At 53.8% G+C, this 16,452-nt stretch overlaps 1 protein-coding gene across 4 annotated transcripts in view; it reads left to right on the top strand.

Annotated features, from left to right (window-relative positions):
* Positions 1-15,661, top strand: part of RAB11FIP5 (RAB11 family interacting protein 5) — a 42,239-nt gene extending 26,578 nt beyond the window's left edge. Inside the window, exons 4-6 of one of the 4 annotated variants that reach the window (XM_065836287.2) lie at positions 801-3,278; positions 9,000-9,189; positions 11,810-15,661. In XM_065836287.2, coding sequence (XP_065692359.2) covers positions 801-3,278; positions 9,000-9,189; positions 11,810-12,019 — 2,878 coding nt within the window. In that variant the 3' untranslated portion in view covers positions 12,020-15,661. Of the gene's footprint in view, positions 1-545; positions 3,279-8,999; positions 9,190-11,809 lie in introns of all 4 variants that reach the window. The other 3 variants (XM_071808435.1, XM_071808434.1, XM_065836289.2) reach the window with 3 other exon arrangements.
* The last annotated feature ends 791 nt before the right edge of the window (positions 15,662-16,452 follow it).

Here is a 16,452-nt window from a genome sequence, read left to right as displayed (position 1 = left end):
GCCAGAAGTGATGTGACAAAGGGAATGTGGGGACACTGGACAGGGTCGGGAGCCGGAACCCCATCCTGGCCACGTGCTCCCCCTGCTCAGCTCTGTCTCTTTGGGACCCACACAAGAGGGAGCACCATGGCCCTTGTCGTGTCAATGTGTTGCCAAACAAGTAACGAAGCACTGGGGTAAACTGGGAAAGACTCGCTCCTGTGTGCTCGTACCAGCTCAAGTAATCCTGGCCCAAGAGCCCAGCCTGTCCTGAAGAAAATGAGCCGAGCCCTTGGGCTGCAGGAGGTGGGAAAACCCTCCCGGGTTGCTGAGGCAGCAAGGGGAGATGTGAAGGATGTTCTAGAAGGGCTGCCCCTTTCCTTTTTGTCGTGCATGCCCTTTCCACGCCTTGACTCCATAATCATTGCTCTGCCTAACAAGAGAGACGAGTTTGTATTTGACCGTTGCATTGCTTGGAACCTGGCGCGTTTGTGGTGTGTGTGGTGTTACGCTTGCAGCACTGTCACGGCATTAACCAGGAGGACTGTTTTGTCTTCCCTCCACAGCCTGGAAGTGTCTCCTCAGGTAGAAACCAGCTCAGATGCTCCTTCTCATTTTCCTCCCCGCTTTCCTCCCGCCGCTGTAGCCCATCTCGCTCGCATGCCCGGCGCTAACATCCCTCCCGCTCCTGGAGACGCTCCGCCCGGCTGCTTGTCCCCCACCAACCCATTCCTCAACTCCCTGCAGAGCAATCCTTTCTTTGAGGACCTCCTCGCTGACCAGGTACTAAATTCTCCTTCACCTACTCACTTTTTCTCTAGTTTCTCGTCTGGGCCGCATGCTTCAACTGAGGTCGCTGGGAACTTTTATTCCTCTGAGGATTGCAGTCCCTCTGCCTCCCTAAGACATAAAGACTCGGAGAGGGAGTCTCCGGCCAAAAGCGTTGGTGTCCCCGTGCCAGAAACTACCCCCCCATCGCAAGGAGACCACCCTCCTCCGGATGAGAAACCTGCCGTCCCTCCTCCCCTCTCGGAGTGGGACGATACCTTCGATGCCTTTGCGACCAGCAGGCTCAAACCGGAACTGAAAAAGGAGAGTTTCTTTGCTTCGGTGGCGGCGGAGGGCATGGCTTTTATTGATGACGCCGATGCAACCAGCCCGACGGAAAGATCGGCCGAGCCGGCTCACGAGAAGCAGACAAAGGTTTTCGAAAAGGCCGATTCGCAAATCGGCGAAATGCCCGCGACTCTGAGGTCTTGGACAAATTTCTCCGGTTTAGACGTGGGGGCAAACTTGGTGAGCACAACCCAGGAGGCGACTGTGATAGAGGACGTGCTGAGCCCCGTGTCCGCGGGGTCGGGGGGAAGGAGGAGGAAGAGCAGCACGCCTACGGTTTGGACAGTCGCGTTTGCATCGGGAAATCCTGGGGAAAAAGAAGCGTCGACACCACTGACTGCTGAAAATAGCGCTAGGGAGGAAGGGGACAGTAATGAGGAGGAACCTTCTAGCACAGGGACAAACGGGTGGATGACAATAGCCACCGAAACCGCTCCCGAACTGTCGGAGGGTGCTGAAAGCGGGGCTGAGCAGGATGGCGCGTTCGGCCCCCGGCCAGCCTTCCTCAGTGACGGTGCCTTCGAAGCCAAGAGCGCATCTCGCGCCGCCGCTTGTGTGTTGCCCAGAAGCCCCTTTGTCCCCGAACCCCTCTCTGAAACCCTTCCAGGCAGCAACGTGGCAGCCGTGCCCCCACGAGTGCTCGCGGATGTGGCACCGCGGCGATTCCCCGCGGCCCCCGAGCTGGGGATGGACCCCCAGGGCACTGGGAATGAGGAGGAAACATTCGACATACGGACTTCGGTCTACCGGCTCCAGGCGAGCATGCGGCTGGAGGCCGGCGAAAACCGCGTCAAACTCATCTCCGACGCTCGGGAGCAGCACGTTGTCCTCTCTCCATGGTCGGGGACACGAGAGAGGGAGGAGGTGGTGGTTGGCTCGGCCGTGCCGCCCCCAAAACCCCCGAGGTGGTTCGCAGCCGCGGGCGGCGGAGGGGACGGTGAGGAGGAGGAGGATGCTGGTGACCTGCGGCGGCGAGGCAGCCAAGAGCGACGGGACGACGCGGAGGGCCCGAAGGCAGACACGGAGCTGCCGAGGAGCCATCTGAGCAGTGAGCCCTCGGTTCCAGCGTCTCCCAGCCCGCTCGCGCTGGGGGCGGATGCATCTGAAACCGGGAGCGAGTTCCCGGTGCCCGAGGATGCCAAATCTGTCGCTGTGGACTCGGCGGATAACTTGGAGGCGAGAGGTGGTGAGCTGGCAGGAGGGGACACCTCTCTGGGGGAAAACCAGTCCGAGATGAATGAGACAGATGTGGCTGAGCAGTTTGAGACTTGCCCATCCAAGTTCTCCCTGGATGGATTAGGCCAGACGGGGGCTAAGCAGAGCTGGAGCCAGCCGGGTCTATCTCTGACGGCGAGCGCGGATGGTGCTGAGTGGGAAGTGGCCACCAAAGAGGAGCTGTTCCCCGAGGAGCTCAGTACATCAGGACTAAACCCGCCTTCCAAGCTAAACCCGACCCAACTGGAAACCTTCTGGACGGCTCTGGAAGAGCAGGAGGTGGCCGGTCCCCCCGCGGCCCAAAGGTTAGCGCATGGGGACAGTCCCCGCCAGGTGGTGCGGGGTGACGGTGAGGGGCGAGCGGGGGTCCAGCCTGAGCCCGGCTCCCCTGGGCCGGCGGCCGCTCTTCCCCGGGAGGCGCAGCAGGGCAGATGCTCAGGATCCAGCAGGATAGATTTCAAGAAAGCCGATTTCTGGAAGCCAGAGAGGGCAGAGGAGAAGCGCGAGCAGGACGCTTCATCCCTGAAAAACCCCTTCGCTGCGGCGCTCAGCCCAAACCCCCCCAGCAACCCCTTTGTGGAGAAGCCACCAACTCCCCTCCCTGTCCAAGCCGTCCTGCCCGAAAAGCTCGGTCAGGGAGGCTTCAGCTTCACCCACCTCCGCGAGAAGGCCCTTGGGCGAGGCTTCCAGCCCACTAACCCTCCCGAGGAGCAGTCTCCTTCCCTGCATGCCAGCCAGCCCTTGGCCTTCTCCACCCCTTTCCTTGTGGCTGCCACTAACCCTCCGCAGTTTGATTTCCCCTCCCCTGTGGCGTGCCCGGCCAGCAGCGCGGTCCCCGCCGCCACCAGCCGCCCCGCCGCCCGGCCCTGTCCTTTGCCGCAGTCCGGTGACACACAAGCTTCAGCGCTCGTGGTTTTGCCCAGGGAGACACAGCCAGCTGAGAAGTCCCTTTTCCAGCAGACGACCAGGTGAGCATTTTCCGGGGAAGGCCAAGGGTGTGGATTTGGTCGAGGTGAACCCTGTCTCCCTTCTGCTCTTATCTAAGCGAACCCCAGCTCGGTGTCAGCAGCCGATGATGGCGCTGACTCCGAGGAAGCCGCTCAATGGGTTGCTGCAGGTCCTCTCTCCTTTCCAGGCTCCCAAAAAGTCCAAACGGAACAAGTTAAAGCCTCTGCTCTCTGGGATCGCGATGGGGAATGGCCACTGGTGTCCTGTGTTTTCCTTAAATTAGGTTTAACGCCTCCAAGACCTGTCCCGGCTGAAAATTCAGCCACAGCAAAAGTGCATCCGCATTTTGCTCGGTGCTAATTTTGGCTCCATCGCCTTCCCTGTGCTTGCGGATTCGGTGCCTTTTCCATGCCTGCCAGGAGAGTTTCCAGCCGCTAATGCTCTCATGAGTCCCTCATGGCATGTGCGCAGCTGCTGCCCCTTTTCATTAATTCAGCTTCGGTTTCTTTTCCTTTTTAAACCAACATCAGGTACTAAAAACCTTCTCTCCGTAGCCAAAATAAATAAAAGAAGTAGTTTCACCACGGTGGTGGCAAAATGCCGTTCTCCCCTCCCTCCTGCCGAGGGAGTTAGTGCTGAAGGACACGGGATTTGTCCTTGGGGATGACGGGGAACGGGATGAGGGGACCATGGTGGTACCTCAGAGAAAAGAAGGGGCTGTTCCTCCTCCCAGGTCAGTCTTGGGCTTGTAGAAATGCTGCAAAGCACAGAAAGGTGCTGAGTTTAGGGCTCCATGTCCTTCAGATCATCTTGTTTTCCTGGTACACCTTCCCCTGACCTATCTGGACAACAGATTGTCACAGGCTCTGTGATCCAGATCAAGCTCTTACGGTTTACATGGGGACCTGGGGCTTCTCGCAGTGGCTTATTTGATCAACCTGGAGCACATGGAGCTCCGTGGAGGCGCTGAAATGATAAAATCCCATCTGGCCCAAGAATAATGTGTATTGGTGATGTCCCTGGGGAGAGGCAGGAGGACGGGGATGGCAGAACTGAGCTGCAGCCCCGCTGCACGGGGATCCCTCCTTGGCTCCAGCCTGGGTTTGATGTGCAAAACGCCTCAGGAGCAAAGACATGGCTCTGTGAGCTGATTTTATTTGTCGTTATTGAGGCCACATACTCAAATGATTCCAATCTGGATTATTCATCCTCCAGCAGAAAACCTTGTTAAAACCTGCAGAGAGCAGGTATAGAGAAACCTCCTTTTGCTGATTTTTTTTGGTTACGTTTTTGGAAAGAGAAGTATCCTGCGATTCTAAAGGGTAAAATTAAGCAACGAGAGGAATATCCCAAGGCCCTCCTTGTTGCTTGTACACACGCTCATCTTTGGGCTTGACTGTGCGTCCATCCAAGGATTGGACTGGCTTGTGGGACAAAGGTGGCCTTGGAGCTGAGAGCTGGTTGTCACCTCAGCGCTGGCTTCTGTCACAAAACACATCTGAGAAGCCCTCGACCATCTCCACTCTGGTTTCTCTGCCTGTAAAATGCGGATGTTTTGGACGCTGCTGTGACTCAAGAAGCTTTGAAGAGTTGCTGAGGTCTCTGGAAGGCTCTGAGGATCTGCACGGCTTCCTGAGATCGGAGAGATGTGACTTGTGGGGGGAGAGAAGAAAGGTGGAAAGGCCCTTTTTTGGGTCCCTGTGGTGATGTTTGCCTTTCCTGGAATCATCTATTAGGCTGGGCAGTGGAACGTGGACGAAAGATCTGGTAGAAAAAAAAGGTGGAAGGAAAAAGGAAAGAGTTCAAATTTAGAACATTAAGACATAAGAGCATTAAGGCTTTGCTGGGACAAAAATGTCTTTCTCTTCCATCAGGTAACAGAGCAGCTGGTACCTAGTGTGGTTTATCGAGAGTCTGGTGTGGTTTATCGAGAGTCTGGCGTGGTTTATTCGTAGTCCCGTGTGCTGGGGTTATGTCCCCTCCTCAGAAGGGATGGAAATTTGGTGTGAGGTCCCGTGTCCTCCACCCAGGTGGCCACAGTGACTCTCTGCGGGTCCTCTGGTTCAAGATGGCAGGTGAAGGGCAGATCTGTATATCTGAGTGTCAGCAGCACCGGTCTGGGTGAGGCACCTCCTGGTGACGCTGAGCGGGAGGTTGTGTCCCCTGGAACAGCTTCTCCTGTGCCAGGTTTGAAGATGCAACCGGGGAATTTGGAGTCTGGAAGAACACTGGCTGGGATGGTGTTTGCAGATGCTTCCCCACTCTCACCCCAAAACCATTGCCGCTGGGGTGAGGTGGGTGCTCAGAGCATCAGTCGCAACGGTGGAGCAAACAGAGGCTCCTCTTTTTTTGGGGAAGGACAGGATGGTGCCTTCAGGTGTCTCTGGTCACATCCCCCAGCACAGGTGGGACCTAAAAGAACAAGCTGTGGGGACTGGGGTCACTGGAGGAGCCCAGCAGCTCCATACTGGGAGCTCAGATGTGCGACAGGTGCCACATCACGGCGTTGTAGGTGACAGGCTTGGGGACATCACAGGGTACCGGCACACGCTGCTTTGCGCCTTCCAGACGTCAGGAGCGCAGCGGAATCTCCTCCTCTCCTGACAAGGAGGTTTCAGGTTAAATCACATGCTGGTTTTTGTGATCTGGATGTTTTACCTGGGGACCCTTGGAGCTGGGAGGGCAGTTTGCTGTGTCCCCAGCTCAGCCGTTCCCTTTCCCCATGTAGAGGTCTGGCCCCCAGGTGCTGGGTGCTCCAGCAGCTTAGAGACTGATCTCCTTGGGTTTGTTGTCTCGTTCTCTGCGAGATGCATCTCAATGGCTTCATAAAAGCTCAGCAATGACCCCGGAGCGTCAGAGAGGGACCAGCGCTGTGCCGCTGGCACCCTCAGGTGTTTCATCTTGAACGTGTTAAGCTTCATTTTAGGCTTATGCGGTGCTGGATTAAGCAGTGTGAGCAGCGCATTCTGTACTCATCACCCAGTGGATGGAAACAGGTTGAACTTTTGGCAGATCCATCAGGACTTCAGACGCGACTATGAGGTGTGAAGCAACTTCTCCCCTGGAAGGACCTGGTGCCAACCATCCTGCTTTTGGAACCTGCGCACACTATCCTCTCAGTGGAAAATAATATAATATATATATATATTTTCCAATATCTTTCCCAGCTCCGCAGAAATCAATGTGTTCCCACCAGCAGCGGGGCTGAAAGCCGCAGGCGACCAGATTTGCAGCAGGAAACATCTCCCTGCTTTCAAAATGGATCCAGTCTATCCCACTGGTATCCCAAGGCTGTTGCTGGTTTTCATGGGATTGCAGAATCCCAGGTTTAAGTGACCACAGGGATCATCTGGTCCAACCTTTCTTGGTAAAGCCCAGTCTAGAGAAGCTGGCCAAGCCTTGTTCAGCTGAATCTTAAACATGTCCAATGTTGGGGAATCCACTTTCCCAGGGAGATTATTCCAGTTGTTCTCCCAGTGAAGAATTTCCCTCTTGTGTCCCATCGGAATCTTCCCAGGAGTAACTTGTCCCCATTGCCCGTCTTGTAAAAAGGGCTTCTCTACCTCTGCAGCCACCCTTTAAATATTGGCCTGTGGTGATGAGGTCTCCCTGAGCCACCTTGTATCAAGGTTTTCATTCTGTAGAGAGGCCTTGATAAGTCTGGTCCTAAAAAAGGTCCCCTTTGGTGGTTTAAAGTGGTTTGAGCATTCATGATGAGCTCAGTCTCTGCGCTGGCTGTGGGGATGTGTGAGGTGACAGTGACATTTGGGGCCGTGACAAGCAGTCCTGGCAGCTCCCCAGACACCGTGCTTTTGAAGACCTGTGGAACTCCTACAGTGGTAGCAGAGCTGTCTTCCCCAAATCCTGCCAGGAATTTGGGGCTAGGAAGGAGGGCAGCAGCACTTCAAGCAAGGAAAGTCATTTCTTCTGGTTTTTAGACCTGGGAATGAGCAATTTCTCTGGTCTGGTTCACCCTTACCCCATCTTACATCTTAAACTGCTGGGCAGCTGGTGAGGTGATACGGTGGTGCTGGCAGCTCTGCTGGTGAAGGGTTTGCTCCAGGCTGGAGGGTGCTCGAGGCTGATGTGCAGAACAGCGAATTCTCCAGTGCCCGGTGGGCTCCCGCTCGGGTTTTTGGGGTTCTTCTCCATCCTTTGAAGCTGTCTGGAGCTGGTGGTGGCTTCCATTGTCCTGTCACCCGTTTGTAGGAGAGGAAGCACCATCGTGGTTGAACAGGATGTGCCCTGTCAGCACAGTGGGAGATTGCTTGGTCCATCCTGATCCCGTCACCACCAACATGGCACGAGGACACCAGCCCTGAGGACTTCACAGGATCCCAGAATGTCAGGGGTTGAAGGGCCCTGGAAAGCTCATCCAGTGCAATCCCCCCATGGAGCAGGAACACCCAGCTGAGGTTCCACAGGAAGGTGTCCAGGCGGGTTTGAATGTCTGCAGAGAAGGAGACTCCACAACCTCCCTGGGCAGCCTGGGCCAGGCTCTGACACCCTCACTGGGAAGAAGTTTCTTCTCATATTTAAGTGGAACCTCCTGTGTTCCAGTTTGAACCCATTGCCCCTTGTCCTACCATTGGTTGTCACCAAGAAGAGCCTGGCTCCATCCTCCTGACACTGCCCCTTTCCATATTGATCTCATGAATGAGTCCCCCCTCAGTCTCCTCTTCCCCAGCTCCAGACCCCAGCTCCCTCAGCCTTTCCTCACACGGGAGATGCTCCACTCCCTTCAGCATCTTGGTGGCTGCGCTGGACTCTCTCCAGCAGTTCCCTGTCCTTCTGGAACTGAGGGGCCACAACTGGACACAATATTCCAGGTGTGGTTTCCCCAGGGCAGAGCAGAGGGGCAGGAGAACCTCTCTGGACTTGTGTTGTCCCTTCTCTTCCCCCTCAGCGTCGTTTGGACACGCAGCAGTTGGGGTTATCGCGTTTTGCAGGGTGGCCGCTGCATCGGATGAGCGCAGAGGCTTTGCAGAGCTCCTGGGTAGATTTTCCGATCTTTTCATCCCAACGACGGTGCACGGGTTTGCCTGCTTGCTGCAGGAAGGCAGCATCGGGTCACTTCTCTTTCCATCACGCTGAAAAGCAAATGTAATTTATATAAACCCAGAAACAATCTTTTGAGGCAAAACAAAAAGAAAAGTAATTCCCCGTTAACTGACAGGGAAGGTGCGCTCAGGCGCAGTCTCCTTGCCCTCCCTTTTGGGAAAGGGGACAAATTCTGTGGTGTTTCCCAAGCAGGTGGAGCTCAACTCGTGTGCTGAGGAGCAGGAGCATCCCCAAAGCATCAGTGGCGACCCCAGACACTAATCCGGGGGCTCCTGGGCACCCAAAGCCCCTCTGGGCAGTGGATACAGAAGCCCTTGATTACACTGGACCTGGGTTAAAGTTCCCCCAGCTGTGCCAACATCTGGCAGCCGGGAGTTTGGACCCACAGCGCTGTCAGTCACAAGCAGCGTAGGTGTGGGCACGGGGAGCTGCTCCGTATCTCGGCCAAACACATGTCCTGGGGCTCCTTATCTCACCTCTGGGTGGAAACAGTGCTGGAGATCTCTGGGCTGGTTCTCCTCGGAGCAGGCAAGCTCTGAGCAACACTGAGGATTTAGCTGTGTGGAGCTGGATAAATGGAATAAGTGGGTCCCATCCCCGTAAAAAACATAGGGAGAGGTAGCGGTATCACTCCCCAGCTCAGGACGGTGTTAATTTTCCTACCTCCTTGTTCTCCTCAGTCCTCACCCGGTGAAACCCATCAGTGCCACAGTGCAAGAGGTCTCCAGCGAGAAGAAGCAGCAGCACAGGTCCAGCCTGACCAGCGCGCTGAGCAATGGCCTGGAGAAGCTGAAGACGGTCACCACGAGCAGCGTCCAGCCCGTGGCGCCCTCCTCTCACCCGGAGAAAACAGACTCCAAGAAATTAAAGGTAAGAACCTAAAACTCAGGTGAGAGCTGTGTTCCCACCTGCTTGTGATCACAGATTCGTTTTGGTTGGAAAAGACCCTCAAGATGATCAAGTCTAACTATAACCCACCCCTGGCACTGCCCCATGTCCCTGAGAACCTCCTGTCCATCTGTTCAACCCTCCAGGGATGGTGACTCCAGCACTGCCCTGGGCAGCCTGTTCCAATGCCCCACAGCCCTTTGGGGAAGAAATTGTTCCCCACATCCAACCTCAACCTCCCCTGGGCAACTTGAGGCCGTTTCCTCTGCTCCTGGCGCTTGTTCCTGGGGAGCAGAGCCCGACCCCCCCTGGCTCCAAGCTCCTTTCAGGCAGTTCAGAGATCAGAAGGTCTCCCCTCAGCTCCTGTTCTCCAGCTGAACCCCCAGGTCCCTCAGCCGCTCCCATCACACTTGTGCTCCAGCCCCTCACCAGCTCCGTTCCCTCCTCTCCGCTTGCTCCAGCACCTCAAGGCCTTTCGTGGCCTGAGGGGCCCAAAACCAAACACAGGATTCCAGTTTGGCCTCCCCAGTGCTGGTACCAGCCAGGATGCTTTTGGCCTTTTTGGCCACCTGGGCACACACTGGCTCACGTTCAGCCACTGTCAACCATCACCCCCTGGTCCTTTTTCTCCAGGCAGCTTTCCAGATGCTCTTCCCCAAACCTGTAGCATTTCACGGGGTTGTTGTGACCCCAGATTTACAGCTGGTGGCAGAGGTGCGGAAAACGGGTTATCCACAAGACATAAAAAGCAGAGGACGGGACAACTGCCTGGTTGACGGCCTGAAGGGTTTTTTCTGTTGACAGAGGCAGAGGAAGGTGGTTCCTGGAACCTTCCCCAAACGCCGCTTGCCTGGCTGTGTTTTAAATGCCGGCACGTTGAGGCCAGTGAAATACCTGTGCAATAGGTCTGAGGGCACGATCTCACGGGGGTGACTTCTCCTTCCCCTTGTCTGTTCCCCTCCCTCACTCGACGTGTAAAATGCCGCTCCTGGGGTTCACCTGGGCGGATTTCCCCAAACTCTCATCCCCTGGGAGCTCTTCAGGGATTTTCCAGCTCTTAATTCTCTGCTCCTGTGTCACCCCATCCTGCTGGAGCACTGGGGAAGGGGAAGCCCCGTTGCTAATTCCAGGCCTCATTATGCCAGGCTAATTGGCTGTTGCAGGGGGAGAGGTTTGGCACAGTTTTTGGGGAAACCCTGCGAAGTGATGGGCTCAGCTGGTGGAAGCGCTCTGTGGTCCCTGTGCAGAGGGGGCTGCACTGGATGTCTGGGCAGTTGTTACAACCCAGCAGATGTTTCATCTCCTTTATTAGAAGCCAAACAAGAACTTTAGGGCCTGGGGATTTGCAGGATCATTAAGAAAATTGACCAGAGGTTCTGGCATTTAAAGGATGGCGTCTATTTCCTAGACATCCTCCTCAATTAAACGTGTTAGCACATCTTTCTCTAAGCAATAACAAAGTATTTGTACCGTAAGCAGATGGGGGAGCTGGAATAAGGGTGAAACAAAAAGCCAACCCCACAACAGCTCATTTTGCAGCCACCTCTGCATGGGCGAGGATTTTTGATGGAAGAGGAGTGAGCCAGGCTGTGCTAACAATGAGGGTCATCTAAACACACCAGTGAAGCTCAGCGCTTTCATCTCAACGTTTTATACAAAAGATGACTGAGACACATCTATTTTTAGTTAATTTTGCAACATTATAAGGTTTTAAATGATTCTAGAGGTGGAAAAGGCAGAGAAAAATCGGGATTAAGGTGGGCACTGAGTCAAGACTACTGAGACCAGGGGTTCATCAGCTACTGGAGGATCCTGCGTGTGTGTGTTCATGCTTGGTCTCTCTTTTGGCTGGACAATGGGCAGGGAATTGTAGCAGCCTGGATTTACTGGGTAGCAATGGGAGGACTCTCATCATGCAGAAAGTCCACTGCATTTTGTCTCTGGTGGACTGGGAAGGAAAACTTCCCCCGGTCTTGAAGCCTTCCAGGGCTGGAGTCCCTTAAAACACAGGAGCGTAAAGTCTCCACAGAATTTATTATAGAAAAATTCACATTTTATGTGCTGGTCTATAATCCAGTCTAAGAATATAACACCTGCATGTAGTTCCTCAAAACTGAGATACTTTCTCAATACTGGCATCCCTTATAAAATGTACATGAACCCCCAGTTTGGATGCGAGAGGGAAACTCAGGACACAAGAGGGAGATTTTTCACAATGAGAACAATCAACCATTGGAATCATCTCCCCAGGGAAGTGGTGGATTCCCCAACATTGGACACGTTTAAGATTCAGCTAGACAGGGCTTGGCCGGCTTGTCTAGGCTGGGCTTTGGCCAAGAAAGGTTGGACCAAATGATCCTTTTGGTCTCCTTCAGCCTCGCGTTCTGTAATTCTGTCTCCAGTGTTTTTGGGCGGCTGCGCGGCACTTGGCAAAGCTGCTTTGTAAAGACAGGGCATAATAACCACACGTCGTTTCGGGCTCATCAGGTCTGATTTGGAAAGAAGCCAGACATAGAAAACGATAATTGATTTGGTTGTCGCTGCACCTTGCAAACGCTAAAGGGAGCAGTGGTTTTCATTCACCTCTTGGTTTCTACCACAGGATCCCACCGTACCGGACCAGTCAGCCAAGTATTATCACTTGACCCACGATGAACTCATCCAGCTCCTGCTGCAGAGGGAGAAGGAGCTGAGCAAGAAGGAGGAGCACATCCAGGAACTGGAGAACTACATCGACCAGCTGCTGGTGCGCATCATGGAACAGTCCCCCACGCTCCTCCAGATCCCGCTGGGGGAAAGTAACACCAAGTAACCTCTTCCCGGCAACCGGCGTCACTTGCCAAGAGCACTTGTCCAGTCACTGCGCTGCAAACGCCCCTGCACTCCCCAATGCTCTTCCGAGAGGGCTCCGGTGGCTTCTGCCCGCAGAGTTTCGCAGGAAAGGTTTATCTGCTCCTTCCCAGCTCATCCCAGCTCTGGCTCCAGGGATCTTTAGGGTGTTGGGCTGTCACACACCCTACGGGGAGGAGCAGAGCAGATGCATCTTCAGGTTCTTGTAATCATGACCAAGTGGCATCTTCTCAGGCTCTCCTGCCAGTGCTTTTAAGCGATCCATGGATGCTGGAGAGCTGGAAACCAACCACTTGGTCCATGTCTTCATCCTGCTGCTGCTGCTCTTCTGCCCACAGTCTTCCACATCTCTTTCTCTGAACTGGTGCACCGTGGATTGGTGGTAAATTGGTTGACGACATCAGGGATGCTTAAACTACCAGTGTGTTACCGTCCGCTGAGCAGGTAGGGAAGGGGCTACTGTTGGCCCCCGTTTCCCTCCCTGCCCCATAAATTGTCCCCCCAAACAAAGGGTCAAGCTCCAAATTGTGCTGTGACTGTCTGAGAGATGCTCCCCAAAGCCATGGAGCTGGAGGACGTCAGGGACTCGAGGTGACATCGCTGCCCGATGGTGAGCGGTGTTGGTTCCTTCGCTGCCCGCATGCAGAGTCACGATTGCTGCCTCGGTTACCCAGCTCAAAACTGTGGAAAAAGGGCCGGTGATGGTTTGTGCAGCCTCAGTACTACATGAGATGTTCCGTGTGGATAAACCACACCTGTGTGTATAAACCACAGCAGAATTTTCTACTCAGTATTACACTCCCCTTTCCCTGCATCCGCAGGAATCGCTTTCCACTGGCTGCCCCTCACTGACTCTGCGTCGTCCTTCTCAACGCAACAGGAAAACACCGTCGGGACCGAAGGAGAAGGACATCTGCCCACCCGGCCGCCTCTGTGTGACATCCTGCCAGGCCGGGCATCCTTCAAATGCTCTCTGTCAGAATTAGCGATTCAATAATCCCCGCAGTCCTCTTCAAGCCACCGTTAGTACCCAACACCGCTTGTATCGCATCTACACGCCGGCGTCGGTTCTCTGGTGGATCAGACCCACCCGCAGGTGCTGTGGACCAGCTCTGCTGGCTGTCGAGTGACCCACTGATGGCCTCTGATTTGTGCAGTTTAATGACCGTAGATGCCGTTAGCCCGAGGCTGGCGAGCGATGCTCCCGCTCTTGGTCTGGAGATCCTGCGCGAGGGTGTAGGAAGGATTCTGTTCCCTCTCGTTCTGCCAGGATTTTGGCTGGAGAAGGCGGCCCTGCAGGCAGAGGGTTGGTTGGCATGGGACCTGAGCTGTCTTGATGTGTAAGGTCATCTTCTCTCTCCTCTACATCTCCCAGAGTTACCGGATTCTTATAGAACCTTCCTGTTCTTTACTCGCTTCAATATATGCCGTGACTTTGAAAAATGGTGCCTTTTGCAATAGAACAATAGCAGTTTCCTACCAAAAAGAAGGCATTAAAGTCCAGTTCTCAGTTCAGCGCAACCCTTCTTGGGCAGTTTTCTCTTTCGTTTGCTAATCTGAATTAAGAGAGTTTATTTTTGAATGCAGAGAGCAGAATCTTCATGCCCCTGGGTGCAGGTTGCTGTTGGTGTTTGGCAGGAGCGGGAGATCAAGAGATGAAGAGATGATGCCAAGGGAAGAACAAACTGAATATTCCGAGGCTAAATGCAGCAGGATAAGCACGGGATTGGGTCATGCTCAAAGTCTGAGGTTGGAGAAGCAGCGGTAAGAACTATCGGGAGAAAATGAGATTTGGTGTTGCTGTCCTGGGCAACTTTTGGCCTGTTTGACCATCGTAGGAGGAGGATTTGTCACCTGGGAAGATTCCGGCCATGAGCTGTTAATTCCCCCTCAGCTAGGACGTAATTTGAGGTTTTGCAGCTCTCAACCTCCATCTTCATGTTCTTCTCTCTCTCCCCATTTCTGGTGTCAGAGATGAGGGTTTGAGGGAAGCTGATTCTTTATAAAGTCCCAGAAATGTTTCTCTGCCTGCAGAATCAAAAGGTCCCATGGTCTGAGCGCCAAGTTCCCTTTCTGGGTGCGTCTCTCCTCGGGAGGAGCTGTGAACAGCTAAAACAAATCAGCCCGGCGGCAGGAGAAGCGACGTGGGGCGGGTGGGACGAAGGGCAGCCCACGCTGGCTTTCTGCGCCCTACAAAAATCCCTGTTTCCTGGGGTTTCTCCCTAATCTGCGGCGTAGGTGCTCCCCACACACAAGTGCCGATGTTTTGAGGAGCTCACTGCCGCCTCCTCCTCTCCCACCGCGTTCTGCTGCCTCCCTCATCCCCCTTCTGCCTTAGTCAGCTCTGCCTTTTATTTTTATTCTTATTCTCCAAAGCTTGAATGTTTTGCACTTTATCTATTCAAATCTCAGAGCTCCGACGGGCTGTACGGCCTCTTCAGCAATACGTGACCTGCCCCGGGCCCCAAACCGGCGCCTAAGAACGCTCCCACCATGACTTCAGGGCAGCAGAACATCCCCAAAAGCTGAGGCATCACACATAAAACACACCAAAAAATCAAGCGGTGACGCCAGCCAACGCTGCCCTGATGCTTTGTGTCTGTCCTCGAGCGTTTAAAAGTCCGGAGGTGTCTCCGAATGACTTGTGCTTGGGAAAAGGCGTCTTCAGGATGCTTTTTGTCTTTGTTCTCTGTTTTTCCACCCCGCTGTCCTGCGAATGTGGGGTTTTTCCCTCGCCACACAGTTTGTATTCTCTGCAAAGCGAGCGAGCTTGGCTATTCCCACAGCAGCACTGACGCCAGAGCCTCACTAAGTCGTTCTTGTTCAAACCTTTAAGGGAACTGGTTTTGAGGACGTTGATGTTTTCTCGTACATGAGTGGGCTGAGAAAAACAATTGGGGGGAAATATTCTCAAGTTGCTTATGTCCCAAATTCCACGTTTAGTGATTTCTTTGCAAAACCAGGGAGGCGAGCGACACTTGTGCTCAGCGTGTGGGGAACACCCTGAGATCTGTTGCTCTTTGAACCGAGCGGACCGAAGGGTTTTAATGGGCCAGGGGCAGCTTTTTACTGGTTCTTTTGTTTCTTTTTGCCTCCTGGTCTGTCCTTTTTCCTCGCTCGAACCGTTTCACAAAGTCTTCCACAGGGAGCTGTTGCTCATGGCCGCTCTCTGCTTTTGTTGCCAGCCCCAAACTGGGTTTCTTGCTTTTAAAGAACTGGCCAAATTGATTTCTTTTGCCTCGACTGGCCCTTCCGGCCCTGAGTTCTGGACCAGAAGAACTACCGAGGTATTAATATCTCCTTAAACTGGAACAAAACCTGAAGGGATGTGGATATGAAAGCATCGCGTAGACTCAGTCTGTGAAGAACCCGCCGTGGGTTTTGCATTATAAACGTGGGGTGGAAAATCATCCCGAAAAGGGAGAGATAAAGGTCGGGGTTTGGGAGCTGTGGATCTCCCCGTACTCCACGTACGCGGGAAGTGGGTTCCGTGTGTTTCATGTTTTAATAGTTGCGACTAATGTTTATAAAGAGCTTGTTATTTACGTTTTAAGCACTTTAAAACAACGACAACAGAAAATAAAAGTTGTTCAAGCTGTTCCTAGATACTTCTGCGTTCTTGACAGCAGCGTCTGTGCTGATGGCGCTTGGACGCTGTGGGTGACATTTCTCCGGTTTATTTTCTGTCCCACTTCTCCGGTGGTTTTTCCAGCGTCATTAACTGTCTCCGAGTGTGCGGTGGAGCTGCAGGGTGACCTGGAATTTCTCTCTGAATATTGTTCCCACCTCCTCTTTTACCCCACAGCTCTTTTCCTTTCTTAATTCATGTCTTTTCCTTCAAAAAAAGCTTTGATAAATGACTTTGCTGCTCCAACAGAAGAGTTTTGTTCGCTCTAATCCGGGTTTATTTTTCATCCAGCCGTTAACTGAGCTCAGCACCTGTCTGGGGGGATCACGTTAACCCTGAGAGCCTGAACTGTGACCCTCAGCCTGTCCTAACTAAAACCAGCCTGAAACGGCGGGGCTGGGGTGGGGGAAATGTAATCCGTCAAGTCATAAAAAAGAAAAAGCGGGATTTTAAGACCTTAGTCCTGTTAAAACTGATGATATCGGGTGTCTCTGCTTACAAGCTTAAGCGCAGGCTCAGGACTAACGCACGTAATCCCCATTGCTGGAGGAAGAACCGGCTGGTTTGTTCCAAACCGGAGTTTTGCCGCGAGTTTTCCTTCAAATCTGGTTTTACAGATGGAAGCCGACAAGAAACGTTCCTGTGACTTTCCCCAGCTGGCACGTGTGGGGCGGCCGCCCGACACCCCCAAACTCCCCAAAACTGAGGGGTCTTGTTCCTCCCCCCGCCAAAAGGGAAAGAAACGTCGGCGTTGACTCAACAGTTGT

This window comes from Patagioenas fasciata, chromosome 4 (genome assembly GCF_037038585.1).
Source record: "Patagioenas fasciata isolate bPatFas1 chromosome 4, bPatFas1.hap1, whole genome shotgun sequence".
NCBI lineage: Eukaryota > Metazoa > Chordata > Aves > Columbiformes > Columbidae > Patagioenas > Patagioenas fasciata.
The sequence above is the reverse complement of the archived record's forward strand: the minus strand, read 5'-3'. Positions and strand labels throughout refer to the sequence as shown.